At 43.9% G+C, this 14735-nt stretch overlaps 1 protein-coding gene across 1 annotated transcript in view; it reads right to left on the reverse strand.

The window, feature by feature from the left end:
- SLC25A13 (solute carrier family 25 member 13) overlaps positions 1-14735 on the reverse strand; it is a 204543-nt gene that overhangs the window by 158009 nt on the left and 31799 nt on the right. Inside the window, exon 2 of the mRNA XM_045288636.1 lies at positions 8749-8802. Coding sequence (XP_045144571.1) covers positions 8749-8802 — 54 coding nt within the window. The remainder of the gene's footprint in view (positions 1-8748; positions 8803-14735) is intronic.

Raw genomic sequence — 14735 nt, forward strand, 5'->3', positions numbered from 1 at the left:
ATCACATTTTCTTTTAACTTTTTTTAAGTGATTCACTGTTAATCAGCCCAACAAGCCCTGAGGACGATATTCCCGCTCAGAGCAGCAAAAGCACAGAGAAGACCATATGGCCGGCCCCACTACGAGACAAGACATCTCTCACTGACCCATAGACCTACAGGGGACAACACTGGAGACACAATGTGGGAATTGAGCCCGATCTGACCCCACCACACAGAGGTGAAACACTAAGAGTGTGCAACAGAACAGTAAGGGGAACAGAGCAACAAAGTCCCCAGGAAATACCAAACACAGACTACCGGCCAGGGCGTGGCACCCCATCAGACTGAATCAGAAAACACTCTTAAACGTCAAACAAACTTTGAACTATTTACAGGCTTTTCTTTTCTTTCTTTTTTTTTTGTACTTAGTTTTTGTTGTTTTGTTTTATTTTCTTTTTGTTTTGCTCTGTCTTGTTTTTTGTGCATATTATTACCTCTTAAGATCTCTCTAGATAAGTGAGTGGCCTACAGCCTGACTGACAGGCTAGACTCCACCTCTTCACAAGTTGACAGATTCTGTAATTGCCACATAGATGTTAACAAGTTCCTTCCTGCTCACAGCAGCTCGCAGGTGTTATTGTTGTTTGCCCTCAATAATTCTGACTGATGCAAATGCCATGGGACAAGACTTTCAGAGTAGATAACATATGTAGATACTGTGTGTCAGTGAGGGTTCTTGGTTGCAAAAAGATCCACTAATGTTAATTTTAACAAAATGAGATCAAAGAATCTTCAATAGTTTACTACTATAGCGGGGGACTAGATGGGTAGGGAGGCACAAAGAACCAGGTTTGGAGGCGACATTACTTAAACAAAAAAATACAAACATGAACAATGCATCTAGGACAAGTGCCCAAATGTGACGCAGTATTGGTCTACTAGAAACCACCGCACAGCCACCAATGCCTGCATCACCACCTTCTCACATCTCATCTTGCTCCCTTCTTCCTCCCAATCTCAAGTGAGTGGTCTAGCATGAGTCATATGTATCAGCATAAACTTCAAAGAAGTACAGGAAATGTAGTTATTGGGTATCTCTCTTTTATCTATCTTCTAGAGTACTACCATACTATACTCATACTACTATACTACACTTACTGCCATTGGGTCGATTATGACTCATATGGCTCCAGTGGCAAAGCAGCTTGCACAGCAGCCTGAACCTGTTACAGAGCTGTTTCTGGTTCTGGGCCACTTAATATAATGGACCAGTGTGACATTTTGTGAAAGAGACAGGCGATCAAGGTCCCTTCGGGCTAAATTATGGCACAGGGTGGATGAGTTGATGTATCCCTGGGGGAGAGTGGTGAAAGTGTATTTTTGCCCATGCCATATGAAGGCAAACTGCTTCTGGTGGTCCACTAAGAAGGCATTGGCCAGATCAATAGCCGCATACCAAGTACCAGGAGAAGTATTCATTTGCTCAAGCAATGAAATCACATCTGGAAGAGTTGCTGCAATTTGAGTCACCACCTGGTTAGGTTTACAATAATCCAATGTCATTCTCCAGGATCCATCTGGTTTTTTTTGAAACAGGCCAAATAGGTGAGTTAAACGAGGATGTGGTAGGATGTCTACTTTATTCATGTGCCCATTGGGCAATGAATGACAGGAGTAGCGGAGGAAAGAGGAGGACCAGTCTCCACAGTGCTTTTTTTTTTTGAGACATGCAGAGAGTTTTTATTGATCACGTTTAACTTAATAATTAATATTTAGCTATAGAGTAGAGCCAGGGATAGAGCTGCAGGCAGGGGATTAGTAGATGGGTTCAAAGGGAGAATTGGCGGGGGTGGGGGGTGGGGGTGTGTACAACCATGAGGACACAGCAGGCTGCTCTGTTGGCCAAGTCTACTTCTCAGGGGCCGGCTTATGGGGCAGGAGATACCAAACGCTGCCATTATATGCAGATGCCTGAGCCCGGGGCTGTCATTACACATGGTGCCAATCAAGAATCTCATGCCACTTTCTTTAGATGGCTGAGCAGTGATCACAAAGGGCAGGTAAGTAAGGGTCCCAACCCCCCTCACCACCCCACGATAGTATAGTATTCTTTTTTTTTTTTTGATAGTATAGTATTCTTATAGAAGGTCCTAAGGGTGGAGATATTCCAGCATGCAATTTGGGGTCGGATATAGGTGGGAAGGTGAGACACTGTAGCCATCACATCTAGAAATAATAGTCTCCATCGCTGCTGCTCCTGGCAGCCTTCCTGTCCACTTCACTGCCCTCTCCAATAAACCCATTAACATACAGGATCCTCATTTGCTTCACAATGGTGCTTTTATATTACATACTTAATTGTTAAAGTCCTCCTCTTCAGAGATAACCCTTTGGTGAGCACTCACAGGAGACACTATCATCTTTACTTTCTTGGCCCATTCAGAGGTCTATCCACTTACCTCTTCCCCACACCTCGTCACCAACTTTCCAATGACGCTCCTTCCAATTCCCTGACCATCCAGTCAAGCCGTTAGCCACAACCCATGAATCAGTAAATAATCTCACATTTGGTCATTTCTCTTTCTGGGCAAACTGAACAGCTAGGTGCACTGCTCAAAGTTCTGCCCATTGGGAGGACTTCCTTTCACCACTCTCCTTTAGGGGGATCCCAGAAAGGGGCTGTAGTGCTGCTGCTGTCCACTTATAAGTGGCACCCACATATTTTGCAGAGCCATCAGTAAACCAAGCATGACTTTTTTGGTCTTCAGTTAAAGTCTGGTACGGAACTCCCCAGGAGGCCACAGCTGCAGACTGGGAAAGGGAAAGCACTGTGACAGGAGGAGCAGAGACTGGGCATTTGGGCCCTGCTCTAGCCCAATCTCGTATGTACCACTTCCATTTAACAAGGGAGTGCTCCTGTGCACAACCTACTTTATGCCTCTGTGGGTCAGACAATACCCAGTTCATGATGGGCAGCTCAGGCCTCCCGGTGACTTGGTGGCCCATGGTGAGGCGTTCAGTGTCCACTAAGGCCTAGTAACAGGCTAACAGCTGTGTTTCAAAATGGGAGAGGTTGTCTGCAGAGGATGGCTTTACTCCGAAATCACACATAGCATTGCTTCAGATCAAGGAACCCAATTTACAGCATTGAAGTGCAGCAATGGGCCCATGCCTATAGAATTCACTGGTCCTATCATGTTCCTCATCATCCTGAAGCAGCTGGCTTGAATGATGCAACAGCCTCCTAAAGACACAATTAAGATGCCAGCTAGGTGACAACAACTGGCGGGGCTGGGGCAATGATCTCTAGGAGGCTGTATATGCTCTAAACCAGCGGCCAATATATGGTGTTGTGTCTCCAACAGCCAGAATTCCTGGGTCCAGGAACCAAGGGGTGGAAGCTGGAGCACCAATCACTATTACACCGAGTGATCCACTTGCAGCATTTTTGCTGCCTGTCCCAGCAACCTTATTCCCTTCAAGACTGTTGGTCCCAGGACCAAAGGAAGAAACTCTCCCACCTGGAAAAACAGCACGGATTCCACTGAACTGGCAGCTGAGAATGCCCCCTGGCCGCTTTGGGCTCCTCATGCCTTTGGGTCAACAGGTCAGGAAGGGTTTCACTGTACTGAGTGGTGTGATTGATCCTGATTACCAAGGAGATATTGGACTGGCGCCACATAATGAGGGTAAAGAAAAATATGTGTAGAATCCAGGAGATCCCATAGGCTGTCTCTTATTACTACTATGCCCTGTGATTAAAGTAAATGGTCAACTATAGCAACCCAATCCTGACAGGATGTCTAATGATCCAGATCCCTCAGGAATGAAGGTCTAGGTCACCTCACCAGGCAAAGAAACACAGCCAGCAGAAGTGCCTGCCAAAGTCAAAGGTTAACACAGAATGGGTAGTAGAAGAAGGCAGTTCTACCTATCAGTTACGGCCATGTGATCAATTTTAAAAGCAAGTTTTGTGATGGTCATTTCATCTTTATATGGGCTTATTGAATATCTTTCCTTTGTTCATGTATGATGTACCAGATACACTTAAATTTGGTGTGTTTTTGTTTATATGTATGATAGATATATGATGTTAGGTGCATGATTTCATTAATGTCTGGAAATCATATACAGCTAAAGAATTGTGCACAGGTGCCAAGTTGGCAGGGGTGGACTGTGATATGTAGGTTTATTGTGCCAACCTGGCCAATGGGAACATGTGGGATTAATAAGGTTGCAGTTTGACTGGAGGGCGAAGAGATAAATGGCTCAGAAAGGCCAGCCCCCCTCTCTCTCTTGCTCTCTGTTGACTGGACCAGTGTGCAGCTGCTTTAGCTAGTTCTCTGCTTCAACTTGTGATCTACACTACCTGTGTGGCAGTCAACCCATAGATCGTGTCATCAGAGCTTGAGGTTCCTTTGAGAACTGCTTCGTCAAGCAGCTGTTGTGTATATCGCTTGAGCTTAAGGCTGATGGATCCGGTCGTCTTGCATTGTTCGAGTTCTATAGTTTCATCCGGGCCTGCTTGTTGTTGTTGACTGTTGGTGATCTACCTTGCTGTTTGCTGCCTGTGGGCGGACTCTGCCTTCATTGCCCAAGGGAAAACTCAACTGTCTACTTCCTTGACCTTGGGCCTAGTAGCCCTCCTGAATTGAAGGACTTCCAGTATATTAACCGTTTCACAGAAGTGAGTTGAACTGCTGTGTGCACTAATTAGCTGTTATATTCTTCGTGCTGTATAAATATGTGTGTGTGTGTGTGTGTGTGTATCATAAGTGCCCTGGTTTTGTTCCTCTAGAGAACCCTGCCGAACACAGCTACTAACTGCAAGGTCAGCAGTTTAAAACCACCAGCAGCTCTGAAGGAGAAAAGACAGGCTTTCTGCAGGCTCTACTCCTGGAAAGAGTTAAGAGTCTCAGAAACTCACAAGGGGCAGTGCTATGCGTCAGCACCGACTCTAAAGCAATGAGTTTGGTTTTTAACTCTACCCCAAAGAGTGATGTATATTCCTGAAGAACTCAAACTGTGCTCATTTCAAATGTTATTTGAATTTGAGGAACAAAAGAATACAAAAAAAGAAGGATAAGAGGGCAAGATCAAGCTTGTAGACTAGAGAGCACACAAGTCTCATAGGACAGGGCTCACTATCCTGGAAAAATGAGCAGTGGCATTCCCATAGTATGGCCTTTATTTTTACACACACACACACACGGTATTTTATGGGAAGAAGCTACAATGTTTGCATCTTTTTATCTCCAATACCTAAAATTATATGATATATGGTATGCAAATTGTTTTTTAAAAGTGCAACTGATCTTAACTCTTTGCAAACTATCAGAAGCCCCATTTCTGTTGTCCTGGCTCGCTCTCTCTCTGTCAGAGCAGACCTGACCACACATCTGCTGTGGAGACAACATCTAACGCTCTCCACATGTCCCATGCTGCAGACCGCTCCCTCTCCTACCAATTTAGTAAGAGAAGGTTGGGTATTTCACCTGGCATTTTCATTAGGGAGAAAATCGTATCAGGAAAAATGCATACAGAAAATCAGCAAAGTAGACTAGTCAGAGCGCTGACCCAGGGTAACAGTCCTGCCAGGACAGAGGCGCACCTGGCCCAGCCTCCACGGTGGTGCCTCATTCCCCATTCTTCCCTTCATCTCAACTTCTTCGTGGTAGACGGTAAACAAGGGATCCTCAGGGGCTGAGCCAGGGAGGATTTGTGTTGGTACCACACTAACCAGGCCTGGTGAGATCACCAGTACCATTGGCAGATCCTCAATCCCTTCAGAAACTGCTGATCCCTGTTCTCAGCCCCTCTGACTCCAAGTCCTATAGAACTCTCCCTCAAAAGCCAGGCAAGTCCGCCCAACCATCCCAGTGGTTTGTGGTTCCACAGACTCCATCCTCAAACTTCAGATCAGCAACACAACCCTTCCTGTGTCTGTGTGGCCAGTTAGATCTGTCCTCAGTAAAGACCAGGATGCAACCCTGAGCAATGACTCATTGTTCCAAAGTGAGATCTTAACCTGGCAGCTGCCACACAGTCTCAAAAGGTGGCACAGTCTTTACTTGGAGCCTTTCCAAAGGCTCATACCAACTGACTAGCGGGCATCAGAGCTGCATCTCTGAGGGTTCCCAGTTCCTGTCAGAAGGGTGCCCACAGCTCTTGCTTGCTTAGGAAACTGAAGTAACAGATAGGTCCTGGGTTCTGAGAATGATCATGACTTTAACGAGTGTTATCTATTTTTCTAGGTTCTTCGGCAGCCCACTTAGATGCTCTTCTGAAAGCATTCTGCCAGAATTGTAACATCATAGTATGATAGTATCAACAGGTCTTAAATGTACGTATTAAGAACTTCAGTTTGCATATACATGCCTCATTTTCAACCACCATAGCAACAAGAAACACGGGTGAGAAACAAATACTTCGCTTTCTGGATCCTCGTTAACCAGAATCCTTTTCTACCTTGTTGCGGTTAGAAGCCTGGAGTCAACTCCCAATCATGGGGACCCCGTGTCCAACAGACCAAACACCGCCGGGGGGGTTTGAACCGTCCGCACAGTTATTTTTAGGTGTGAGCCCAGGGTTGCGGCCACTGTATCAATTCATCTCGTCAAGGGCCTTCGTCTTTCCCACTGTCCTTCTACGTGACTACGCATGACGTCCTTCTCCAGAGACGGGTCTCTCCTGCCAACATGTTCAAAGTCCGTGAGACTACATCCCACCCTCATTGCCTCATTCTGGCCAGACTTCTTCTGAGACAGATTTGTTTGTTCTTCTGCTGGTCCCATGATACTTTTTAAAAAATTTTATAAATCATTTTATTGGGAGCTCATACAACTCATCACAATCCATCCATCCATCCATTGTGTCAAGCACATTTGTACGTTGGTCACCATCATCATTCTCAAAACATTTGCTTTCGACGTGAGCCCTTAGTGTCAGCTCATTTTCCCCCTCCCTCCTCCATCCTCCCTCTCACGAACCCTTGATAATTTATAAATCATTATTATTTTTCGATGTCTTACACTGTTCGATGTCTATTATTTACCAACCCCATAATTCAAAGGCACCGATTCTTCTTTGGTCTTAACTTATTCAATGTCCAACTTGCACATGCATATGAGGTGATTAAAAATACCATGGTTTGGGTCAGGCACACCTTTGAAACTTAAAATTTATATATACACTCTCTTCTGGGCTTAAAAATTATAAAGGATCCTGTTTCAATATACATAATTCAAACATCTTTAAAACCTTATACTTTAATCCTACTCCTAAAACTGCCCCTATTTATTTATTTAATATCAAATGTTTACGGAATCAACGCCTAATGCAGTCCAAGTACTCAGCATTTTCATATATTATTTCCTTGAGTATAACTTTATAATAATTTTTTGTTATGAAAATGTTCAAATACAAAAAAAATTAAATAGAAAATGTTCAAATACACACAAAAGCCCAGAAACCAGTAGAATAAACCCATCTTTCCTACTTAACATTTTCAAAAATAATCACTGCACGCCCACTTAGTTTCCCCAAACTCCCCATCAACTGGAAAAGCAAATTCCAGACATCATAATTTCATTTATAAATATTATAGGTATAAATCTCAAAAGTAAAAATCCCTATAATCAAAATAGTATTACAGTAAGAGAAAAACCAAATGATGATTCCTTAATATCAAATATCCTTTAGAGTTCAAATTCCTGTATATCTCCATTCCCTTCCTTGGTTTTGAAAAGTAAACTGAGGCTTAGAGAAGGAGTAACTTCCTAAGGCATACATTCACTACTCTGCAGTAGAGCATTACATTTGAAGCCTTGGTTCTCTTTCCATAGAGCAAAGTTACCTTTGCATAATGTGCAGGAAAGACCCACGTATTTCTTTTTTCTTATCCCGACAGAGGTGAGTTTTTCTCCCCCAGTTCTGGAACTCCAGTTGAATAAGACATCATTGTCATTTGCTATTGAGTTGATTCCAAATCCTACTGACCCCAAGTGTACAGAGTACAAGTCTCCACTGGGTTTTGAAAATTCCAACCTTATAGAAGCAGGTAGCCAGACTTGTCCCACAGAGTAGGCACATCTGGGTGAGTCTAAACCACCAGCGCTTTGACTAGCAGTATAATGCCTAGCCCAAGCACCATCCAGGGGAGACTTACACTATATTAACCACCGATTGCCCAATAAACGCACCAAGGAGACCAATGAATAAGAATCCAAGGAAATATATATGCATGGTCTCTGCTGTGATATAACCCAAAACCACGGCCAGCGAGTCAAACCCAATAGAGGGCTTCCAAGGCTGTACATCTTTACAGGGGCAGTCAGCCCCATATTTCTACCATACAAGAGCTGCCATTTGAACTGCGGACCTTGCACTTAGCAGTCCAATGCTGATCCAGTATGCATATTGACCCTCCTCACAGGGCACCAAGGTGGCAATAAAATGTCAGTGGTGATTATGACAACAGCAGGCTTCGCCCAAGAAGAGCCAAGGATAGTCTTCTCTGGAATAGAGCATTACTGGGATGTTTCCAGGGAGCTTACACTTCTTAGGAGAAAAGCACTATCATCCAATTGCACAGGTCAACCCTGAAAAGGTCAATGGGCTGCAAGACTACCTCTCAACCGCGGCTCCCCAACGTCTGACACCATGCGAGACAAATTCAACAATGAAATAAAGAGGTCTCTGAAAATAATCTTTGAAAGTTACAGGGCACAAATGAAACAAGAAACAAAATAGATTCCTTTATACTGACCTTCAAAAATATTGTTCTTAGCTCAGCTGGATCTGCCCTCTTGGTTAAAGCCACCTATAAATAAACATAAAGATGTTTATATTATTAGAACAAAGCTGAGAAATCAAACTAGCAGACTGAAAGAAAATAAACTCCAGGTTAGAAATTAGTGGATTTCATTTTTGTACTTAAAGCACCAAATTTCCCCAGTGCATAAGCTATTCCCTGGATTTTAAATTAGACTCTTTATGTGGCTTCTAGAATGATAATATTCTGTACCAGATCCTGGTAGTTAAGGCTCCTAATATCTAGTGTTTCATGTAAGCCATTAAACCAAAAAGGCAGCAGAAAAAGGGAAGAGAAGTTGAAACAGATCTGTGACTACTTGGCATATTTTAATCCACTCCAGAGTGACCCCTGTCCTTTTACAGGGGAATATTAAATATTGAAGTATAGCTTGCTTATTAACTATGCAAGAGAACATCTTGTATCTATGCAATACACAAACAAACATTGATATTTTAATTGGTGAAGTAGGGAAATCACATTTATCAAGCAGAAGAGAAATACTTAGCACAGGTTCACTATGAACATACCTTGTTACCAGGGCATGCCTAGGCCCCTCTCCCCCTTCCTCCACCTCCTCTAACTTTTAATTCAATAAATCAAAAGTCACCTGAGGTATGACTATTATTCTTCACATTCTAGAGACACCAGGAGCTGCGGTTAACCCTTGAACATCAAAATTTGAGAGATTCGCTCAGAATAGGTGTTGCGCTTAATTCTCCAGGCCACAAAGTCCAAAAACATCATTGGGGTAAAGGCAAGACAAACTTGAACATGGCTGCCCCAAGCCAACACAAAGGGGCCCTTATGTAGTACCAAACAGTGGGCTTATTCAACAGCACATCACCCAATCCTACTGGCAAAAACTGTCATGAGGCTGAATGCTCACCAAGTCCAGCGTCACCTCGTGATACAGCCAAGGAGGGGTTCCTGGAACCACCCCAACACTGGAGCCACGTCTCGATCCAAAGGGAGATTTATGCAAATTGTTCTAAATCCCTTCTGTGTGTTTGCAAAGACTCTTCTGAGGTCTCTGGACAACGAGTTCTCTGTCTCGAAGCATGTAACTGCCTGGGTGCCTTGGTTCACCAGTGTCAGGAATAATTTTAATCACTGATCACTGGACTAGGAGAGGTGGTTTTTCTGAAAGCAGTTGGTAGGTCAGATGGTTTTCCAAAGGTAGACTGATAAGACTTGCAATTTTATCAGAGTAATTGCAGCCACCAATGCAATTTCTACTCATAAGCCTCTTAATCTCTTTTTAAATTCCTGATCGACTTGGTATTCTCTGCTGTTCAACCACATCAGGAAAAAGAAACTGCCAATCAAACGAGGACTGGCATTACTGCTAACGTAACAGTTCCAAGAAAGGAGTCCTCCTCCTGGTGCTCCGAGGAAGGCATGGTGGGAAAAGCGCTGCTGGAGAAGAGGAGACAGCAGACAAGTGTCCCTTATGCTCTTCTTCAGGACCAGGACCGCTGTGTCCCTCCCTCCATGCTGAGTCTCCCATTGACAGCCCATGGGGAGCATGTTTGGGAAAGGGGTGGGGCACTCTAGACCCTTGGTTGGTTTCCCTCCTACAGCCAAAGGAAATTTTCCATCACATGAACTATCAATAGCACATCCGTTAAAAACCTAGCTAGTTAATTATTTCATGGGCTCCTTAGGGCCTTTCTAGGTAGTTCCCATAGCTCGCTTCTACTGAGGATCCCAGAAGGATGCCTGATGCTTCCCACCAGGGCTGCATCTCTGTGAGAGACAGAAAAGGGGGCTTCATTTTCTAACTCTCACTAGTATAAGGCACCCACCCACTAACATCCCTTGTGACTCACAGCAACCCTGCCTAGGGTTTGCATGACTGGAAATCTTTATAGGAGTAGACAGCCTTGTCTTTCATCCAAGGAGAGGCTGGTTCATGTGAACTGCTGACCTTGCAGTTAGCGGTCCAACTCTTCCTCCACAGTAGCACCAGGACCCAGCACTCGAGGGTACAAGGGACCACAAATGAAAATAATCCATACAGAGAATCAAAATCTATAGGAAACTTGATAGGTAATACTTTATAAATCGTGTCACCCACTATGTACAGAATGGTTTATTAGCTTTCGAAGCATGTTTGCTATTGGACTGGGTTCTTAGAGCAGACCTGAGAGTCAGGTAGGATGGCTAGGGTTTTCTCATTTTACAGAAGGAGAAACCAAGACTTTGAAGGGATCAATTATTTTTCCCAAACGGTTCCCTGAGGGCCAACCAGTACTCAAAGAACTAAGTGTTTTATGAGCTGGAGTGGGATCCTACATCTTTTTCTCCCACTCTGATGCTTTGGCCACCGAGCAGCATGATATGCAGCGCCACACAGATCTGGACTCGTGTTGGTGGCTCCTACCAAACAGTCAAGGCCTGGAAATCCATTCCAATTGCTCTTACAAACCGGGGTAGTAGTGCCGGTCTGATGCCGGAACTCGGACTGTAGCTCCACCTGGAGTCTTGTGCTCTTTTAGAGAACTGTCCACCTAGGATCAAACAGGCAACAGCAGCTAGAAGGCTCAGCTAGGAGGCTGGTGGGGGTGCAGAGTCAGGGGAAACAGTGCAGAAAAGGAGGGTGAAAACAGTTGCATGAATTGAAGAATGAAATCAGTGTCAACAAATTAACAAGCAGAAATTGAAGAATCGGTGTATGTCCTACTTGAATGTGTTCAACAATCTTTAAAAAAAAAATGTTTTTAAACAAGGAAGAATAATATTGCTTTAGTCACACCTCCCCGAGTGAGGGAATAAGTTTAATCTCTAAACTGAGCCTCAGCAAGTCCTCAAATTTCTCAGCTTCATTTCTCCAGGTAGTCCTGGATAGAGGAAAGGATGATACAAAAGAATTAGGTAAAGTGTTTAGCAACCAAAGCCCCACAACAAGAGCACTGAATTAATGGTATCTGTTGTTTATATGAGACGCCCTGGTGGCATCGGGGTTAAAAACTGGACTGCTAATAAGGTCCAAAGTTCGAAACCTCCAGTTGCTCCATGGGGAAGATGGGACTTTCTACTCCTCCCATAGAGTGACAGTCTCAAAAACTCCCAGGGTCAGTTCTACCCTCTCCTATCTGGTTGCTATGGGTCACTGTGTTAGGCTGGGTTGACTAAAGAAAAAATCCAGGAACACATTTGTAAAGAGCGCTGTATCAAAAAATAATTGTAGAAGAGGAAAACATCCCAGCCCAGTCCAACTCAAGTCCATCAGTATGATACCAGTCCCTAAGTCCAAGTCTAGTCCATTAACCCCTCTCAGATTCACAAAACCCCATGTGATGATGCAGGAAGATCACAGACCTGTGGGTATAAAGTCCTGTGGCTCCAATGGCGGTGGATGCATCTCCAGGGCTCTCACAGGCCCCCAAGTGACCTGACCACAGGGAGGCGAAGGCAGGGAGAGAAGGGGGCCGGCTCCAGCGAGCCATTTATCTCAGCCATGCCTCCAAATGAGGCCATCAAGCTGCTCCCTGACTGGCAGGCTGAAATCCACCGTGTACATTTTATTAAGTTGACACGAAATTATGTAACTACCATCGTCACAATAGCAACTCAATGGCAGTGAGTTTGGGTTTTTTGTTTGTCTATTATCATTTATCTGAAGATTTTAATATCACATCTGTTAATAAATAAAATTAAGTGATGACTAACCTGGCTCATAATAGGAGGTGAGAGACTAGGGAGAGAGAAAATCATGGGTCTTCAAAAGCATTCTCTAAACCACTAAATGAAATTTAAAGTCAACCTAACTCATCATCTCTCTGCTGGCTTAGCCCCATCCAATGCTACTTCTGGAAATCAGGCCCAAAGTTCCAGGGAGAGCAAACCACTATTACATTTCCTTAAGTTACCTGAAATTTAAGTCAGCTTGTAAGTAAACACATTCTACTCAAGCACAAATAACTTCGGTTTGGAGTTCCTGGAGAGATATGAATGGTTAACATGTACCATTAACTGTTGAGATGCTAACCATTTTAATGCTATCAAGATAATCCCAACCCGTGTTAGTGGCGACTGCCCTACAGCAGAGTAGGAGGTTCCTGTGCGTTCTGAGACTGTAAATCTTTATGATGGAGAAAGCTCATCTTTCTCCCACAGAGCAGCTAGTGGATTTGAACTGCTGACCTTGTAGTTAGCAGCCCAAATTGTAATCCACATCACCACCGGGGCTCTGGACCACTAACCAAAAGATTATAAGTTCAGTTCCCTTAGAGCAGCAGTTCTCAACCTGTGGGTCATGATCCCTTTCGGGGTTGAATGACCCTTGCACAGGGTCACCCGATTCATAGCAGAAGCAAAATGACAGTGATGAAGTAGCAATGAAAATACTGTGATGGTCGGGGGTCCCACAACATGAGGAACTGTCTTAAAGGGTGGTGACATTAGGAAGGTTGAGAACCACTGGCCTTAGAGCCACCTTGAGGGAAAAGGTCTGGTGATCTGCTTCCAAAAATGGACCCATTGATGCTTCTGTAAAGAACCACGTACTCCAGAGGGTTGCTAGGTCTAACAGAGTGGTCAGAAGAATATAGGAAAAGCTACTTAACATAAGGCACAGCTATTTGAAAAATAAAATGCAGTGAAAAGTGCTCCTCTTACACTGGGAAACCTTAGACATGTGAGGCATTGATCTTGAAGCCTCTATTTATTGCTTGATCCCTAGCTCTGACCCAGAAGAAAACATTAAGAAGATGCCCCTTAAGTGCTGAATAAAGAGGAGTTGCAAGGTTAGTACACATCACATGCTGCTGACTGTGGTTGGTGACATCGACTTGCTGTAGATCATAGTTACCCTCTGGCACAAATTGTCCAATCTTTATGGGAACAGATGACCAGGGGACCAGTTGCACAAACAAACTCACTGCCATTGAATCAATTCCGATTCAGATCGAGCCTATCGGGCAGGGTGTAACTGCCCCTGAGACTGTAATTCTATGTGAGAGTGGAAAGCCTCCCCCTTTCCCTTCCTATGCCAGTAGGGATCCACCAGATGGCTAGCTTCCTTTAAACCAGTGGTTCTCAGAGCACCACTGCTTTGAGAGGCTGCAGCCTCACCAAGGAAATGTATCAAAATATCCTACTGTATCAAAATATGGCACTATATTAAAATCTATTACCACCATTTCAGGAGGGAGTATATGATTAAGAACCAGTGGTACTGAAGGAAGAAGTCCAAGCTGCATTGAAAGCACTGATGACAGACATGGCTCCAGGACGTGACAGAACACCAATTGAGATCCTAGAACAAACTGATTAAACACTAGAAGCACCCACTCTTCTAAACCAAGAATCAAGAAGACAACCACCAGGCCCACTAAGACAGATGTGCATTTGTGCCCATTCCTATGAACGGTGATCCAAGAGAATACAAAACGTATCAAACAATACCACTAATATCAAAAGCAAGTAAAATATTGCTGAAGATAATTCAAAAATAGTTACAGCAGCACTTCCAGAGGGAACTGCTGGATATCCAATCCAGGGTCAGAGGCCATAGAACTTGGGATACCAGGCTAACTGAAACTTGGCTGAAAGCAAGGAATACCAGAAAGATGCTTCCCTGTGTTTTATTGACTATGTGAAGGTATTTAACTATACAGATCATAACAAATAATGGAACACGTTGCAAAGATTGGCAACCCCAGAACACTTAATTACGTTCATACAGAACCAAAAGAGTTCTTCAAAGAGAACCAAAGGCGTGTCAGGGCTGTATTCTTTCACCACACTTATTCAATCTGCATGCTAAGCAAATCATCTGGGAATCTGAACTGTAGACGCTGTGAACAATAGCACAGCCGGAATAAAATGCTGCGATATGCGGATGACACAATCTCGCTACTGAAAGTTAAGCAGACCGAAAGCACACACTGATGAAGATCAAAGATGAAGATCAAGTTCATCCTGCGTACAGATTA

This window comes from Echinops telfairi, unplaced genomic scaffold, assembly GCF_000313985.2.
Source record: "Echinops telfairi isolate 266 unplaced genomic scaffold, ASM31398v2 ScPeMD7_23;HRSCAF=83, whole genome shotgun sequence".
NCBI lineage: Eukaryota > Metazoa > Chordata > Mammalia > Afrosoricida > Tenrecidae > Echinops > Echinops telfairi.